Raw genomic sequence first — 20,197 nt, forward strand, 5'->3', positions numbered from 1 at the left:
AAAAACACACAAACAAGCCCACAAGATCCCGTAGGAAAAAAGTTCACGCTACTGCATTCCAATGTAGTATAATATACTGCTTATTACTGCTGTCTTGATGTATAATTTATACTGTAGTTTATTTATGTTTCCGATTTTGCTGTCAGAAAGGCAGTCATGAAACTACAATAAAATTCTCACTCTCCACACCATAATTTCTCAGCATTGTACTCACCTCCACTCCATTCAGAAAATTTCCTATTGATAACAATGTGGCCAGTATAACCCTGAATGTCTTGTTGCTTTCAATTTCGTCCATTGCTTGCTTCAAGTCCATTAGTGGCTCGGCAACTTCCTGCAAATGTCATTATTACAGTTGCTTATGCAACTTCTACTGGGTAGAACAAGTGAAGAAGTTTAATCCAATTTATAGAGAGCATGATCAGCATAATTGCCATGATACAATCACTGCATTCTAGAGTTGAAGAGAAGGGAAACTACTCCTATGACATGTTGAACACATGGTAGTTCCTGCCTGACTGCTCTATGCTTCTTCAACCATGCGCAATCAATGAAATCACTCTAGTGCACTCATGCTCTAAGAAATTGAGCACCATTGTTATTCCTAAGATCTTTAAAAGCTTAAAGAGAAATGTAGCATAAGGGTGGGCAATTAAGAAAATCAAGAACAAGGCAAGAAAAAAAAAAGTACTGCCCATGCAATTGAAGAAGGAAGATACAAATCATGTACACCTAGTATATTTAACAGCTGAGACTACGAACATCTAAGATCACCTAAACAAACTTTAAGATCATCACAGGGTCATATAAGCACTAATACACAACACATCATTGTATAGCATATTTACTGTATCCATTAGACAAAAAGAAAAAGACTGAAAACAACTCCTATCAAAAGTGCTTAATTCAAGCAGCCAGATTGTCAGCAGAAGTTCCTACTGCTGACTACAAGCAAGCAGGATTTTGAAATAGAAAGTTAGTGAACCTATAGATAGTAAATAACGCCAACTAACCCGCTCCATGACATCATAATCCAAGCGGAAAGCCCAAAGTCTGAGACGAGCTTCAAGTTCGCTAATGGATGCAAGTGTCAGTAAGAATTGTTCTGCATTGCCAAGGGGAACATCAGGGTTCGCCATTTGTGCTTCCATGATTTTGTTCTTCTCGTCTTCTCCTGGCATCATTGTCGTCAAAATTTTCTGGAAAAACAAAAAGAATAAGGAACCTTTTATAACATGTCAATCGTATTAGTACTTGTATTATTCCAGCACAAGTCATGCTCAATCTTACCTTGTACATGCACAAACTATGTAACCGATATAGTAAAAGCACACAAATGGCCATGAGAAGAGTCATTATAGGAAAGAAATCATTTTTACAAGCGCAAACTACATTCTGCAGTTCTACCCAATTCACTTGTTAACAACGTGCACTGCTACAACCGCAAAAGTAGCACACACTTTTTAATTGCACTTAGCTGACACAGTGTCCATTGCTCCTTGTATTCCTGCATCATGCTATTCATGATGCAGGAATCTACAGCAAACTATAGCAACATGTCTAGCAAAAAGTTTATTTTTACAGACATTTACACAGATGGCCAATGAAGTGAAAGAAGGGCCAGCATTGCCATATTCAAATAGTAAATCAATGCTAGTGGTGTCTGAAGGTCATGAGCTCCAGTGGTAGCAAGTTGTTTTATTTTCCACGTCCATTCTCTTTCTGTCCAATGGAATTATGAATACACTACAAGTTTACTTTGTTACTATACACTTTAATGGAGCAAATTTAGTTCAGTTTCGCTCTGCTTCCTTAGCCTCAGTGCATGTTGGAAGATTTTTGTATCCACAGAACACTATAAAAAGCATTGTTCACAACACAGCACACACCAGAAATATTTTGATGCAAGTGCACTACAGCCTATTAAAAAGGTATACATTTGAATGCCGAACCTAGAGAGTTCTGTTAATTTGGTACTCACCTCTATGCCTTCTTTGTTCATAATGGTGCTGTCCATCTTTAGGATAGCTGTTTTGATTGTTCTTGGAGGTGGAAGTTTGGTCATGCCAATGTTAATGGCATTGGAGCGCTTTGCATCAAGAACTATAACCTCATTCTTTTTCCCTTCTTGGTTTTTCTGTAACCACCACACCATATTGCAATGAACGTTGCAGAAAAAATGCTTGCAAGTTTAATACTACACTTTTAAAAGCTACTACATGAATAACTGCCATAAGAAAGATGAAAAGAAAATTAAGTACCCTAAGTTATTGCCTGAGCAAAAATTATAGGTTTCAGTACATAACCTTGCAATAATTAAATAAAACGATGACCTGCATTTAAAAGGCCTCTAAACAATTTTGGGCATTGAAAACAAACTAGTGTAGCATGGCACTTGGATCATGATAGTGGCTATTGTGTCTGCAAAATATGAAACAGCTGCAGGGCAAAAAAACTGTCAAAACATAAAACAGAAGGCCAAATGCCCTCTTTTTTTAAAATAAGTTCCACCTCGAGCAAGTGTAAACAAAAACAAATACTGCGTGCAACAGGTGCTGCCTGAAATTTTGCGAACTGCGGCCAATACAGAGTGTGTAATATCATTACTGGAAATATCCCACAAGGCAAAATCAGAATAAGATAATGTGTGCATGTCAATACAATTACTACATCAAGCTATATAGGATCGTAACAAAGATAGCTATAGAATTTAATTGATATTTTTCCTGACCACACATGAACTTCTAGCATGTAAAGTGTAACGTTACAACTATAATTGATGTAACAGATTCTATTCATAGTTCTTGGTTCATCTCATAAGTTCACCCAAATGGCATCGGTCCACCATACATCTTTTGAGCTCCCAGTATCCACCCAGGTGATATCATTTGGTATGGTGAGGTAGAAAAAGGGACATATTCTAATAAGCACTGGGATAAAGTGTCATGGCAATTCCCTCGTGATTTGTAAAATTAGTTCTTCACAAAAAGCCTTGTACAGAGCTGTTTGTGCAAGAGCTTTCCATCAACTTAAAAAGAGGGCAATTACAATAAAGCAGTCACAGCACCACTTGCAGCGCACATCAGACCTCGTCACTCCTCTTTTTACTAGAAAACAGAGCAAGAAAAAACTGCTCAGTAAGTTTCTGTGCGTTCATGTGCTCAGTTACAATGTTTCATTGCTGTGCCAGTATTATATAACGTGCTACGTTCTGTGGCATAAGAACCTGGGTATGCAATGACCATGAAGCTGTCTGCATTAAGTAGACATATGTAGATGACCAACACCGCACCCCATCCCAATCAAAGTGTGTGATGTACCATTCCCGAAGTAACTAATGTATTTTCCTTGATGGTCCCCTTAAGTATGTGATATTCAATTCAATTCCAATGACTGGCACAAATACTTCTACACATTCTTCAGCTGATGCACCAAGCATATGATTGTTTAGTGTTAGCCTGCCCACATATGCTACGCATAATGACAAATCGTGAATTTAGAATTTCATTCAGACTATGCACCAGCAAGAGGATTATTTTGCGCTCAAGGGTGTGTGGTTATGCTTGCAAAACTGGCTTTGTCCAGAAGAAATAAGAGGAAAAAAAAATAGTGGTAGCAGAAGATGTAATCCTGCTCGATTAATCCTGGTGACATGCAAAGCAGCAGAGAAGACAAAGAACAAAGCCTGTCACAGTTCTTACCTCCTGAACAGAGCACAGATTTCCATTGCAGGTCATCAGCCCAAGCAGCAGCAAGTGTGTTGCAAGGAGAGACGCCTTGTGTTAGCAGGCATGCATACCCCGCAAGAATGAAACCACAGCCCAAACCTATGCCTTGAAAGTCCAAATAACTTTGGTAATAAAGAGCGAGAGAGGACAGTAATAAAGCAATTGGCACCTATTACATATTGAGCAAGCTTTGTAAAGCTCTCCTTTTGAGGAAATTGAAAAAACAACAGGAGTCTCTTATTTCAATTCAACAATAAAGTGTTTACACAATGATGATACTGCTTAGCATGGAAGTATTGTTAAATGTGTCCTAATTATTGATTTAACTACTGCAACTAGAGATGTGAGCTTACTATGCCTGTAAAGCACATTTGAACTTAAGTCATGATCAAGCAAGCCATAAAACATAAGCAAGTAGATTATACTTGATGCTATTATAATTGATGACCATAGGCCGATTTAACATGTGCCTGTATTGGTAAAGGCTGTGTTGGTTATAAGAATTAAAGAAGCTAAGCATGTTGCAGCTACTAATTAAGTTAGCTTTTTAATGTTTTTGTAACAGCCCTTCCTAGTCAGTTAGAAGAAAGAAAATAACAACAGGTTAAATGGCTTATGTCAAGCAAGAAAACTAAAACTACTAATTCCTCCATACAAGCCTTAAAACACCTTTATATCTTGCAGACAAGTAGTGAAAGACGTGGTGACCTTAAATTAATTTATCATATTGCACTTATTTATCCACGATTATTACTTGCAGCAAAGATTACAGGAGCAGGAATGGCACTAATGCTATCAGAGACAATCTCCTACAAAACACCTCTTGTATTACTACATTTTTTTGCATAGAAACTTTTCACAAGCACTCAGGTATTCATCTATTAAAATTTTAAATGACAGTACTGAAACTATTTCTGTGATATTCACACTATTTCTGGGCAGGTGCAAATGGAAAACCTTCATTAGTGGTTTCACTAAAGCACTTTTTCTTTCCCTTTTCCAGGATACCACATAAGCTTTCTGTTACATAATACAGGAAATAGGTATCCTGCTTGTACACATGCAACTGCATAAGCTCAAAACAGTTCCACATGATCAGGTCACCAGCAAAGCTTTGGCAAGGCATTAATATGCACTAAGATACAATGTTATGTAGACTAGCTGACTTACCCTGTTCAGAACTTCCTTGGCCCTGCTCTCAAAGAGGTGTTCCAGCTTTTGTGTGTCCACATGCACCCTATTGAGTTCATCCCAGATGGTCTTCTTCTTAGGTATTTTCGACAACATTGACTGGTCTACCTTCACTTCCTTCCAAAAAAGCTTCACGGTCTTTTTGCTTTTTGGTGGAAGGGCATTCAGAGCTTGCTGCTGCGCTAGCTGCTGCTGCTGCCGCTGTTGAAGCCATGATGGAGCAGCTGGAGGTGGTGGAGCAGCTTTCGGAGGCCCACCAAAGGAAGGACCTCCCATTGGTGGAGGTGGGGGTGGTGGCCCTCCCATAGGTGGAGGTGGCCCTCCCATTGGAGGTGGTGGTGGAGGAAGCCCTCCAGTGGGTGGTGGCGGTGGTGGTGGCTGGCCAGATCCACAGTTCATTGGTTGGAGCACATCTGTGTCATCATCATCTCTTAGGTCTGTGAAATCAAGGTCATTGATGAGCAGTGGCCGCCTGATGGATCGCACTAACTGTTCCCACTGAACGTCATTGTCGGCCTTCCACAGCAAGTCAGGAATCGAAGATGAGCTTGTCTGTGGAAGTAGTGATCGGAAGTCAGATCGTGAACGTGATGCGGCAAGCCCTTCTTTTGCTCGACTGACGGCGCCAGCCGTGGAGATGTCTGTGGCTGGGCTGTCTGTTGTCCTTCCACTAATACGATCTTGAAGTTCTCGAAGACCATCCTTTTTAAGCTGCTGTGGTGGTCGAACTAACTCCTCCTCACGCGAATTTTCCTCCTCTTGGTTTTTTCCATACATCATGGACAGCATCCAAGATTTTTTGTTTGGATCCCTTTGAGTTGGACTCATGTAGGGCTGTGGGGATTTGTTTGGGCAGACACTGAAGGTCTTTGGTGGCTCCACATGCAGATTTGTAGGCCTCTGAAGTGGAGAGAAGTTAGGAGTTACAGGTGACTGCTGTTGTTGCTGTTGCTGTTGTTGAGAAAGTTGTTGATTTTTTCTATTTTCATCTTCAATGCGGCTTTCAAAACGGGAGCGGGTGCGCTCAATGAAAGATGGCCCTGTAAAATATAGGCTCATTTCACTATTCAACACACTCATTTTTCCTATACATATACATATTTTAAAAGGGGCATATAGTATCCGACTGTGACAAAGAATACAATCAAAATGCGAACGTCGATATTCTGATGTAATGACTTCAATATTAGCTTGCTTGGCTCGCAGAAGCAACACCATATCCCATGGTCCTGTGTCTCCAACATGTGCACCAAGCAGAGAGTAAATCAGCTATGTTTATTTCTACATGATACGAAAAGGCTAACTAATCATCCTACAGTAGAGATGAATAAACATATTCATGTGGGCACTAGTAGTTCATTTAGTAATTTCCAATATATATGGTCTGATTAATGATGATTTACTAAGTGAATCAGGTATACTATACTTGATAGTGCCTACACAAAACCTTTTGCAATTAGGATAGCATAAACAAATAAATTTCCCTTAAATCCCTTGGCATCCGAAACAAGTACCTACTTTTCAATCACTCCTATTGTAAAATATTTCGCATATTTTGACACTGGAGAGCATGTTCTGCCCTGTATTACAAAGTAGTCTTTTCTGGTGTTCAGCACTGCTGCTTGGCAGTTGTCAAACTCATGAAGGTACTCTTCAGGACAGGAAATCGAATGTGCAAAGCATGTTATAAGCAATATACTCTGTAATAACACAATAGATTATTGCACATACCATGATAAGCTACATTATAATAGGCTGCATGTTTTCACCCACTCTTCTGTAAACAAACTGCAAACTTCTGCTGATTTCAAGCTCTATTTTCTCAGCTTTTCTTTGTAATAAATATGTACCTTAGTGAACTTTTTGCACAAGTGTCTGTGATTGCCTAAAGGAGAAAAAGGCACCCCTTATTTCTTTTTGCAAATATCTCTCCTCTATGCAGGAAATTTAAAGGTAGCAAAAAAAACTGTACAATGAAAATCTAAATGTAAGCATACATGAACATAAATGAGAACATCATTATTAGAGGCACTCACAGGTGCTTGGTCTCATTAACAAGGAATACATAATTTCAAACAGATAAAGTAAAGTCAATCCAGACATTTTCCAAGATGGTCAAATATTCTAACACAGAGCAATGCCAGATGTTTAAACAGCCTGGTAAAAAGTCTCAAAATCGGCATCAAGTGGGGCATGAAAATTAAAACAAATTAAAATTAAGCAGCTACATAATATTGTGTGGAAGATGAATGAAGTCACATCAGGCATTATGCCATGTAAATAGCCTCACAAGTGGGTGGTTTAAAGCTGCCCACTCATTAGAAAGGGCTCAGCCATAACTTTTCATCAACACCATTATGATCAGCCACAAGGGGAAATGCTGTGTAGCTATGTAGATGTGCATATTTCCTCACAAATGCACAATAGGCACTTCTCCTCTTTGCAAAATGATAAATTATACTATTGTAGGTAGTACATCACAGCTGCATTTGCAGTAAGTGCCATTACAGAGTTTAAAGCTACAAATGTCATGCATGCAGACATTCCATCCCTGACAACAATGGTTGATATTTCCACCTAGAAGTAAAGCATGGCAAGAAAACAAAAAGGCAATGAGAAAGGGTCCTGATAATAATATTATATTCCCCTGTTGAAGGCAATGAGCATCCACCAAGTTTTTTTAGCTACAACAAACTGCTACTGCATACTCACCGTGACAAGTGTATCAGTACATAATTTGGGTGTAAGAGCACTTTTTAAGTAGCAAGTGAACATGAATTTGCCAAAATAATGGCATATAGTATACTAGTGTCACATATAGTTTCCAGGACACTACAAAAATCTTGAAAATCAGTCAAGCAAGACGGTGTGGACCCCTACCATATTGGTTGCAATATTACACTTGACAGATGCTCAAAAAACTGATAGTATAGCAAAGAGAAACACATGATCTCATAGTTTGGCATGTATAATAGCGTAAATGTGCATGTGTAAAAATATACACTAAGAAATGCTATACTTGATTCACACACCTTTCTGAGGCTGCTTTTCAGTGAAGTTTGCCGGTGGAGATGGGACTGGTGGTGACACAGTTGTCTGATGGTCACGGCCATTTTCCTCTTGTTCTCGAATGAGGCAACGATTACGTGCATCCCGCTCCCGTCGCCGTCTCAATGCAGGAGTAATGCCATTTACAACATCATCTGCAAAGCACACAAACACACACACACAAATAATAATAATAACAATAAATAGAAGCAAAATTAAAAGCCTTTCCCATATATTATGACAACATAAGACTTAGTTCAGCACACAAAAATGACACAGTAATTAAAAAAACAGCCAGCCTGTTTTAAATTTCTTAAAACTAGGCACCTTAATCCCCTCCCCTTTTGTTTGAAATATTCCAAGCAGTTTTCATTATCGCCTACTTCGCGCTCAGCTTGTTAAAGACATTGTCAGACAGACCATGGGTACTTTCAAAGTAACCTCTTTTTATATGTATATACATACATGTGGGTTCTTTCAAGCTTGCTGAAATTTATTAGAACAACTAGTACTGTTATGTAATAGCTATAGTTATACGCTACACAAAAATTTTAGGAAAGGGTGTTTTCCTGGAAGCATGCCGATCGATAGTAAAAATGAAACCAACAAGTAGAGTGCAAGCTTTTCAAATCCGTCTTATGCATAAAATGAAGCGGAAAAAGACTCAGAACAGCAACTAGAACAGCTTTTAAAGCCCCAGATTGCACAAGAAAAGTTATCACTGCCAAAAAAAAAACACAATACAAGCAAACCTACTGCTTCGGGCACCCCCTTTACTCCCAAAATAAAGGTATTTAAATATGTGTTTTATAATGTAAATATGAAGAGCATATCAGACACTCTTTTGTCCCCATTTTATTAAATTAAAATTTAACGTCCACATGATGCTCTTCAAAATGAATATATTTTCGTAAAATACAAGCCAGCCCCCCAAACACATAAAGACAAACATCTGCAGACCATAATCCTGTATTGAGATAATGTTTGAGTTACAAAAAAGTTGAATATCTTTGCAGCTTGAAAATATGGCCTGACATTGAAAGTTTTGGTCAGTGCAATTATGCATGCAGTCTGCAATATCACATCCTAGTACTAAGCTCTGCCAATAAGTTCAAGATTTAAGACAGAGCGAGTCTTTCAGTGCTACTAGCTTAGGCACAAATTCACGTATAAGAGCATAGCTTTACAATCTGAAGGGCGAGAGGTGATTATACTTTGTTTTTATGACAATGGTACACCCAAAAGGCTTCCTAAAATGACTATACTACATGCCAAACTGTCTAAAAAATTTTATTCTCAATCGCTATGCCACTCCTCCAAGTTCTGCATTTCACATCATGCAGTGAAGGCTTCCGGATGAAATGAACTAGAACTTGGTACATGTTTATTTAGAAGAAGTGGCAACAACGACCGTTGTTGATATTTGTTAATCTGGTGACTAAGTTTCACACTCAACTCACCTATTTCCGGGGTATCAACGTCATTGTGAGCGATCCCATTCTTTCCATGGTCAGGCGTTTTTACTGGTTCTTCGTTTTGGTTAACATCCCTACAACACCAAAAAATTTTTCGTGTCTACATCATAAAAAACACATGGAAATCCTTCAGAGAAGTGTAATACTGACTGAAGCAAAAAAACAACTAAATCAAGCAAGTAGCATCAAATACAAACTACCTTCGACAACAAAATTAACAAAGTATCTTGTTAATAAAGTTATATCAGTAAGTAAAACTGATAATTAAATGAGTCAGTTTCACTAACATTACCTGCAAGTACGTTTTTTCATGTAAAAAATTATATTTCCAATAAAGTGGAAAATTTGACTAGCACACAGTGTCCATGCAGCATTAACATCCGATGGCAACAAGCCCATCTGATAAATTGATGCCATTACGTTTCAGTTTCACTTAAAATGAACCTGGCCAACACCCAGAAATTCAACTTCGCCTAACTCATACATTTAGCAGAGCCCTGTTCAAAACCAACATGGCCCTCTTTCAAATTGACTTGACCCACATCAAAAATCAACTTTCCCCATTTCGGAAATTGAGTGGAGTAACTCTGAAAACCGACATGGCCTACTCTCACAATTTAATTTACCTGCCCTGAAAACTGACTTTGCTCAACTAGAGTACATGATCAACTAATCACATCATTTAACAGAGTCACGTGATCGAGAACCTTAAGTTTTAAGGTCTGATGACCAAGTTATGGTGTCATGTGACAATGTCATGTGACACAAACATTAGAAGAGCATGAACTTCAATATACAGTCGAACCCCTTTATAACATTTTTTGATGTAACAGACAACTGAGTATAAGAGACACCAGTGCGGCACCTACAGTGAAATAGGGGTTCATATGAAAATGCGTGCATGGTACCCTGCTGATAAGAGACACCTCATATAAAAGACAAGAATTGCTCCTTGGTGTCGGTCTTTTATAAAGGGATTAAACTGTAGTCAATGTGCATAGACATGCCGCAACTTCACCATCCTCATTATTATGCTCTATGTCTTTTTGTGTACTTTGTACTAACATTCACATACAATAAATGTAAGGAGACTGAAGGGCCATAGTAACCTTTAAATTTATTGGTCCATTTCAGCCAGATGGGCTTACTTAAACAGTGTTATGTCACATTATAAACTAGAGTGAATCGTAATTCTACTACGAAAGATATAAATTAAGTATACAAGATGTTTATGAAAACATGAGAACACTACTCAAGTAATCTGTTCCTGTTGTTTCCCAGCAGTTGCCCAGCAATAGGCATACTGAGCATTTCAAATAAACAGCTCTTTTTAACTTTAATTTAACATACAATGATGTAGAACAATAAAGCAGTTTCGTCTGTCGATTCCATTTACGTATTTCACCCCTTAACTTCTCTCATGAAGGCCACTACAGTGCTTCTGCCAAACGAAATGCTAGTGTGCCTAAAAGTGGGAATATAAATGCATCTATTCAATATCAGATCAGCTACATACAGTACCCTTCCACTCATCAGTTCATAAGTTTCTGAATCAGGAGAAATAAACATATCCTGCACGCAGTCCATGACTTCAGATTCAAATGTAGTATTTACCAGTACATACCTTCTCCTCCATTGTGGAAATGTACTGGTTGCTTCAGGTGTCTTGGCAAGTGGTGAAGGCCGCTGTTTGAAAGGACTCGTACTATTCGGAGCAAGGTTTCCCAGTGAGTGACGCCGGCTTTTCCGCCTCTCATTTTCATCATTACTACTTGACTTGCGACTACGAGGAACTTGCCTTAGTTGAGAAGAAAATAAAAGTGACAGATGAAGAATATCATCTCATGAATACATCCTTACAAGGGCAGAAACTGCTAATCCATAGAAAACTGCCTTGTGACATCCTTTCCAGTGATTTCACAATGTAGACTAACATGTCATAAAAAGTGCAAACAGATGATATGTGTGGATCTGTATCTATTGAGGTCCACATATTTTGCCGTTCATAGTTGAAATATAACTTTTCGGCAAACTGTGAGAAATTGCAAGCCTGCCCCTGACACAGCCTCACATATTGCAAGGAAATTAAAGGATATAATGTAGGACCTTTCCGAGCCTTCACACTATGAGTATTCTTAATAAATCAAATGATTTCTTTCTGACCCAGGAAACAGCATGAAAGTATTCTGAATGTTCTTATGACACTCCACACAAACAATTCACTCCACTCCAACATTTTTCTATTGGCAGATAAAGCAAAAGAAGAAGAAATTAAGCCTATAAGAAACTATACCACAATACTCGTTACAGCTGCATACTCCAAGTTGTACCCTTCAGCTAAAAATCGCCCAAAAGCACAGAAACTTAATATAACTGTGCCCCTAGAAATTCCTTGAATTTTTCTCCACTTAGTCGAATCACAAGAAACTCAACAAAAAAGGATTAAAAAAAAACACATTGCAAGTTCAGTGAAACATCATTAAAGTGTGAGTGGTGAGAACACTAAAAAATAATAATTGATAACAGGATGTAGCATGGTGTAGAAGATTAAACTAAAAGTTGAAAAAGTTAAACCAGGGTTGTTATTGCACTGTAAGCCAAGCTGTGACTAATGTGCTTGAGCATTAGTGAATGTAACTGTAGCAGATATGACAAATTCAAAACACATGAATTTGTGCAGGCAGTTATAAAATATCATAGTCTAAACACCATGAATTTCACACTGAAAAGAGGCGGCGAGTTGAAAGTGTATCTATGACTGTATTGACATGGAAGTAGCTCCTGTTCCCAGACATTTGTGTTTTGCTAGAAGCACAAGCAATGCCATAGCAATCCGCAGACTCACTATTAAAGGAAATTCCAGTTAGAATAAAAATAATGTCGCTAAAGCTATTCAGGATTAACAACCAACAATGCACCCAATTTCTCAAGCCACTTGCTTACACTATGTGGTCATAATGTAACAATGCAATAAACAAATAAAGTAACAAATTAAAAAAAAATAAAGCGTATGAATGAATTCTTAAGTATTTCACTGGAAAAAAACCCTAGATGTAGAACCACATGAAAAGTAATGATGAAACTGCCAAGATGTACCATCATGTTAGCATAGATGCATTATCTACATTTGTATGATTAAGACACAATTAAAAAAGTACTCACACACAGAATATCAAGTGCACTTAACTAAACTGGATGATCAAAATTAACATAGAGACTGCTACTATGGCTTTCGTAATAGCCACTGCATTGTCTTGTAATAATATACCCCATCCATTATTTAACATCAATCTATTATGCTCCAGAAATGCCATTGCACTGAGGGCTTCTTCCTACTAGGTAATTCTGAGAACCATGGTATAATAACGAACTTCAGTTTAAGTCTAGATTCATTTCAGACAAAAGGTACAAGCAGCATGCAGTTTGTGCAGAGTCACAACAACAAGACATGTGTGTGATTGTGCAGAGCAAAACATGTATGTGATTGTTTTCTTGTGCAGAAACTACCCTAGGTACATACCTCAGTCGAACATCAAGAGGCAGAGCTTTTCCATCCCCATCTCCATCTTCGTGCTTAAGAACAGCCTGTAAAGCAACATTAGGTCCACATTTATGTGGCATCCCGCATTACAAAATGAAGAAGTTGAGAGCCATGTGCTTCTTCAGCACTTGAAAAAAATTACAGTCAAGGACTGAAACACACTATCTACTCCGCCTAGCTTTCTCAAAACTACTATTCTCTTTGCAAGTAACATATACAGTGCTTTATTCATAGCAACTTTGTAAAAACAGGAGTCAACTTCAAGCATAGGAAAAAGAAAATATAAAAATGCAACTCCAACCTGCCTATAACAGTTGAAATCCTTTATTTCCTTGAACTGAAAGTTAGGTGAACATTACAACAAAAAGTTAAGAAGCTTAATTAAAGAGGCCTTACTTGTGCCTAGCAAATATGTAAAAGCAAAGTCATGGTATTGTTACGGAAGGCCGCCGGGGATTACGCTACATGCATGTTGACATATTTCATCCCAGCAGCAGCAGGGGCGTGACCGGTAGACCAGGCACCCAGCGGAGACCACTCTTCGTCCTCTTCATCAGGCACACACGCGCATCGTCCCACAAAATGTCAACATGCATGTATCAGTATCAATCAAAAACTGCGAGTGCAATGTCCATCCCCAAGCATTGCTGCTTGGTCTTTCTTCATATGTAAGGACATGTAAAAATTAGGGGACCCTAAAGCTTCGCCTTTAGGAGTTGACCGCAATAGAGACATCCTGTACCTAGAGCGTACTTCAAACAATTAGTGCATGAAACCTTTTCGAATTTGCTATGCACCGACTACGTGGCCTTAAGGAAATAGGCGCAGTAGCGTGTATGCCTTTTGTAGTGGGGTACCGGCTTTAAACCACGGAGCCATTATGATAATCACATATTCTGACACCCTTTGGCAATGAACGCTTGTACCATGCATTATTATTGCAATATTTCATGTTGCATTGTGAAGCGTGTATACAAGACGCATGTGTTTGTGAAGCATGAAAGCTACTTTCATTGCACTTACAAGCAGAGGAAGTTCTTTTTACTGTCTTCAAAAGCAGAAATGTCCGCTTGCCACGCAAACAACCCTGGTTCGATCCCCACTTGGACCCAAACAACCCTGTGTTCATCATTCATTTTATTTTCATCCTTCTCGATTTCCCGGTCATAAGATGATGATTTTTCACTCGCTACCAATGATGCCGACGCCGAAATTTTTGTGAAATGAGCTCTTTAACACTATCGCATTAATATCCTGTCCTGTTTTCTTATAGCATATAATAGCCTGTCTTCTCTCGTTCTCAGTTGCACCATTAATATTTTGTGAAGTATTTTGCTTCTATTTTTCTTTTATGCTGGACATACAATGCAAATTATGTGCAGCAAAGGCATGTGCCAGTGCGGTATATGTTCTTGAATCTTTTTGTGCTGTTTCATTAATTTGCCATTGTCCTCTAGGAAGGCACATGAACCGGAGCACATCATTTGAAGGGTGGCACTTGTTTTGTGTCATCATAGATTGTTTAGCCTCAAACCTCAAACCTGTATCAAACGTGAACCAGTATTTTATTAATATGCCTTTGTGGTTAAAAACCAAGTTACAAAACAGTCTAGCAGCCCTACTTGAGAATATATAAGAGTTAAGAGCTTACCTGTAAGAACTATTAAGATGCAATATTATGCATTTTCAATGCAGCTGAGCACATAATGAAGGCACATCAAGGTACATACTCATCAAGGTACATAACAAGGCAGTTGACATTAAATACTAAATACTACCGAAATATGTGGAGAAAAGTGTATGTACCTCGTATATTCGGAATTGCTGCAGCAGGTCCAAGTCAGTGCCTTGCTTGGACATGTAATATTGTATAAGTCGTTCCATTCCCTGCTCTTCTAACGAATCAACAATATCGTAATAGGTGTCCTGGTCAGGAATACCATTGAGAGTCTGAAACGCACAATCAAAACAAGCATCAGCTTGACAAGCCACGTCAACAAAAACAAACAGCTTATAGAAGGTATTTCTTTATAAGAGAAGAGCCACAAGCCACTCATGAATTGACAAGAGTTCTAAAGCAGTGATATCCCATTAAATAGACCACTGTGCCTAAATCTTACATTATACTGACAAAAGTGTAAGGCCTTTAAAATGTGCCTGTAATTGATGTCATGAAGAAATTATAGAACTATGTCTGCCAATTATATAAGAATTTCAATAGTATATTTATTCAACTAAACAATTATATTCAACATTCAAATTTCATATTTTCTTCATATTTCCTTGCAGAAATACCGGATGCAACGACCTGCTCACAACTTGGAACTAGTATACAAAAAAACTCATAAAACTAAGGAAAAGCCTAGTCAGAATCACATTGTGCTTCAGCATGTATTATAATTGTTCTGGAAAAACATCAAGGCATGCCCATTTTCCAACTATTCAGTTTACAAAATTTGAAGAGTCATCTAAGGGCAGTGTCAGTATTGGAATACTTCATGACAATGGTGCCAAGAACTGACTTTCACTATCAGGGAATAACAACGTTATAATTTTTTTAAAAAATAAAAAATAAAGAGCAAGAATAGGTAAAGCAAGAGCAAAAACAAAGTACCACACTGTTTCTTCCCATTTTGCTTAATTATGAGTTATGCATAAGGAATGCAAACTGGTAATAATGCCACAAAATAGAACCAGTACAAGTTTCATATGTTATGAGGCTACAGGTATGTACCTTGTTGATGAGTGTCATGGAGTATACCAGCAGTTCCATGTCTGCAGAGTCTCTTTCATTCAGCAACATCATTATGTTGGACCATGGTCTGGCACCTAAAGACAAGAACATTCAGCTATTTAGAGGAAATATTCTGTTCTCTCCATAATGATAACTTCAGGGCTAGTTGGTCTGAATTTACAGGACCAATAGCTATAAAATCAAAGAGTTACACATGGCCAGTTTGTGCTTAAAGCATTTGTATATTCTAAGGTGGACATAGCAAATACTAGTCATTTTGAGGCAAAATTTGATCAAGTGTGTGTGTGTTTATTTTTTTCTGGCAAATTTATATATTATTAATGAACCTTCATTCAGTTGGGTAATAAAAGTTATTACCTTAACCCAGTAGCCAGTGTTAAACAAAAAACGAAGTGGCAATAATTTGGTTTTCATGCCTGCCATCATTTACAGTTTTACTACTACTTCCAGCGAAAACATTCACCAGGCTAGAAAAGACAGCAAGAAAGCCAGGGAGTTCTTTCTTGCACAGTAGCTTGTTCAAGCTATTACAGTAGGTGAATCTCTGTTGGGCATAACCTCCGCACAAGTGACAAAGTGGCAACTAGACTAAACAACACTTTTTTTTTACATACAGAAACACAATATTCCTTATCTGATAATAGGATTTTATATATAAATTCATTGCCACTTCAATCTCTAATCCACTGTTTTGATCATCTTAACTTAGATCATACCTCCAATGTACATACCCCTTTCTTTATAGGCTCTGCATCCCATTTTTACTTATATTTTCAAATAAAAACTCACCTTCCATTATTAATATACCATACCTTTACTAATATACTCTGCAGTTATACCCAAGAATGTTTAAATTTTCACCAGTAATCAGGCCAATTAAAGAAAATCAAGATCTATATTACTAGTAAATGTATGACACGTGTGAGCTTACCTCTTTCATGGTCCACCACATTGACGGCATTCATAAGAAGGGCACTGTTGTTCTCAGTGTACTCCACAAAGACAAGAAGAAGCTTCAAAGCTGTCTTCACCACCAGACGGTACTAGCGGTACAATGCAGAAAAGGTGATATCAACAAACAGACAATGCAAGATCGATATCTCAAATATGATTAAAAAAATAAAACATGCACAGGTGCCTCAGATAAGAACCAATGGCAAAAAATTATAAGGTGAAACAAAATTTCTGCTTGCCTCCTCTCCTCCCCTCCCTGCTGAACATACAAAAAATAAAACCCTTCCAGTAACAACTTGAAATACCAATGCAATGAAAGATGCAATCATTATTTTGGGGTTTTCACTGACAATTAACTGTCAAATGTTTGATGCTTCAGCCTAAGGAGGATGAAAAAACAGCAACAAATGGATGAACAAAAAAGAGGGTGGGGTGCAAACTGCCTGAAATCAACATATGTAGTGGACAAAAACTTCGCTCCAGACAGACTGTGAGGCACAGTCCTATGTGTATGTGTCAACACACGGCATTCCTTTTATCATGTACTTTTATAGGAAAAAATTAATATGAGGCCTAATGTTTCCCACAGATCATTTTTGGAATGGATGTAGTAATGCAAAGCCCTTGTGTTCTGCGAGATTCTAGAATTTTTATCACTTCCTGAAATTAAAAACATACAATACTTTAGGGCAGTTTAAGAGTGCAAACTGGATAAACTCTAATATTAAAAGTCAGAAAAAGCGAAACTCAAGTGATTACAGATCTGTACAATCACTTAAGATAATTGGGCTCCAAAATAGCTAGGCCTTGCAGCAACACACAACAACACATAGTAACTGTTTCACGTACTACATAGCATTGCAATGCCTGATGACATGTAGTGCAGTGATTTATAGATGAATAAAATGGCATTGCATGTGCACACGACTACTTGCAAAAGTAACAGATGCAAGCCCCCCCCCCCCCCCCCCCCCTGAGTGCACAAGCTCAAGGATGTTCACACACTGCAGTGACCGGGTGACGAGCATAAACTAAGTGCATAGAAAAGGTTGCATTGGTGGCTCGCATGTGTCCTCAACATTATTTTGAGCACAGCCCCTCCAAGGTGCAAAGTTAGCTATGGCTAGGGTAAGTTAGATAAAGAGTACCAGCAGACAGCACAAAAACGTTTTGTAAAATATATAGAGGCCACAGGCTACAGATTTGAGCCTCTTCTCTGACAATGTGCAATGTGCACACTCAAGGTTCTATTTGGTTGTTATTTGAACAATGGTACTAATTGTATTCAGGATTGCACACATAATGAAACATGATCATTCAAGACCCACAGCATATGGAGGTACCATACTCTCAAGGTAAATGTAGATTTGAGTGCACACGGTACTTTAGGAGTGCGCCCACACCCATGCACATAGAAATCTTTTTCCATTAACCATTTACGTTAATCAGCTAGCTTTATTTTCATGTTCTGCTTACTCTTTTAGCACATATATTAAATGTAACTATCAAATGCTCCTGAAGTTTAGCATTCTATAGCCTGCCTTTGTTACAACTGTCCTTCCACTATCCACTCACAGAGGTACAAGTCTGCTGAAGTTTAGAGGTGCAGAAAAAGGAAAGGAGACCTGAAGTGATGTAACAATATATCTGTGCCATAAAGTCAGTGAGAAGTGGATATCAGTATGTGACCGAACAAGACATAACGATCAAGGGAGAGCCACTAATTAGCATGCCACAACAACCATACTTTGCATGCACAATTCCACAGACAAATGCTTATATTTATCAAAGAGATGCATGTGCAAGCAGAAAAAAGGCAGTCCCTAAACCATGCATGCCAGGATGAGGCCAATGCACTCGCACAAAGTCAAAAGTGGTACCAACAAAAGCAACCAGCACAAAGAAAGCTCTGTTTAAATTGGCACAGTAGTGCAAGAAGCTGCTCATGATCCATAAAGACAAGCCACAGGACCAGCCAGGAGCAAGTAGACAAGCACAGCAGCTCCACGCATAAGGTGTGTGACACATGTACACATGACGCAATATAATAAGAGCAATAAAGGGACTCACCCATCTATAGTACTGAAAAGTGTTACCAAAGGTACAGGGGAAAAAATGCGGAAGGGATGGGCACAGGGGAGAAAACAGGAGAGGCTCGTTAGTTATGCATGTTCATAGCTCAAGCATAATACTTCTGCATGCTTCGCACTTCAGCTATAAGATGCCAGCACTTGACGAAACCATGCGCAAAAGCCACTAAACAAAGACCATAAATTTCCGCAATGACACTCACCATAAATGGAGCACTTTGCCAATTATCTCACTTTACTTTGTGAAATAGTGAGGTAATTCACATTACTTCTGAATAGAATTTTATTATTATTATTATTATTATTATTATTATTATTATTATTATTATTATTATTATTATTATTATTCAGATTTAGGGTATCAAGTAAAGCTTTCTCTGTTCCTAGGTTATAACCTCCCTCAATGCCAACACATTAAATACCATATATAGCATGAAACATATTCGTTAAATGGTGAACATCACATGTTCGGTATTAAGCTCAAGTATCACCCAGCTGATCGAGCCATACCTCGGTTCCCACCAAATTCTGATGATAACAATCCAGGCTTGGAATAGGTGTTATGTAAAGATATACAGAGATAGAGAAGTCACAAAACACTACGTTTCAATTCTGTTGTTGCATTTTCCTCGCTAATGCCTATGAAATCTTACCTCCGCGCGTAGACGGTATTCGAGGTAGTTTTAGTCTAAATTGATAATTTTCAGTCTGCATGCTGCTCGGATCCAGGGGTTTATGTTACCCACGGGGTCACATGGACGCGAAAACCGGCCGATGACCTCACCAGGGAATCATGTGGAAGTGTCGCGTCGGGCTTACCCTTGGCGCGCGACGCTGCGGCAAACGTAAGGGGGGGCGCTCGGCTACACAGTTGTTACGAGAAGCGATCACGAAGGTTGGCCAATCGGCTAAGCCATGCGCCTTGGCCCAGAGCCGGCGCGACCCTCGCACTTTCAGACAGAACCCGCTGCTCCAGCGTGCACTGGGATTATCGTTAGTGGCCGTCATTCCGGTGGCGCGCCGGCAGCTGACGAGTCCCTTTGAGTTGATGGAACTGTGGAGGCCTGCCCAACAACGCATGCGGGCTGACATCAAGCGCGATGTGCCGCCCAATGGAAAACTTTCCACCTCGCCTAATGTGTAATAAGGCGCTCGCCCAAGTCCGAACATCATATTTGGGTCAGAACTAATCCGTAAGATTTGCCTGCTGCCATTCGCAGCTAAAGAACCCGAGCTCTTCTTCATTTTTTTTTCTTTTCTTCCAGCGCTGCATATATACTGACGCACATGCGCGGCCTTTATTTTTATGACCATCAACACGGGCAGACCGCCGCGATTTGGATTTATTATTATTATTATTATTATTATTATTATTATTATTATTATTATTATTATTATTATTATTATTATTATTA

The 20,197-nt window shown here is 38.7% G+C and overlaps 1 protein-coding gene across 2 annotated transcripts in view; it reads right to left on the reverse strand.

The window, feature by feature from the left end:
* The window catches only part of LOC119177032 (uncharacterized), a 220,303-nt gene that overhangs the window by 24,319 nt on the left and 175,787 nt on the right, over positions 1-20,197 (reverse strand). The window contains exons 12-22 of one of the 2 annotated variants that reach the window (XM_075878002.1): positions 16,670-16,781; positions 15,718-15,812; positions 14,790-14,933; positions 12,963-13,027; positions 11,067-11,240; positions 9,428-9,516; positions 7,952-8,122; positions 4,899-5,959; positions 1,982-2,137; positions 1,014-1,199; positions 215-334 (exon numbers count right to left, since the gene is read on the reverse strand). In XM_075878002.1, the coding sequence (XP_075734117.1) occupies positions 215-334; positions 1,014-1,199; positions 1,982-2,137; positions 4,899-5,959; positions 7,952-8,122; positions 9,428-9,516; positions 11,067-11,240; positions 12,963-13,027; positions 14,790-14,933; positions 15,718-15,812; positions 16,670-16,781 (2,373 nt within the window). Of the gene's footprint in view, positions 1-214; positions 335-1,013; positions 1,200-1,981; positions 2,138-3,701; positions 3,851-4,898; positions 5,960-7,951; positions 8,123-9,427; positions 9,517-11,066; positions 11,241-12,962; positions 13,028-14,789; positions 14,934-15,717; positions 15,813-16,669; positions 16,782-20,197 lie in introns of those variants that run through there. The other variant, XM_075878003.1, reaches the window with a different exon arrangement.

Source organism: Rhipicephalus microplus, chromosome X (assembly GCF_043290135.1).
Source record: "Rhipicephalus microplus isolate Deutch F79 chromosome X, USDA_Rmic, whole genome shotgun sequence".
Classification (NCBI taxonomy): Eukaryota; Metazoa; Arthropoda; class Arachnida; order Ixodida; family Ixodidae; genus Rhipicephalus; species Rhipicephalus microplus.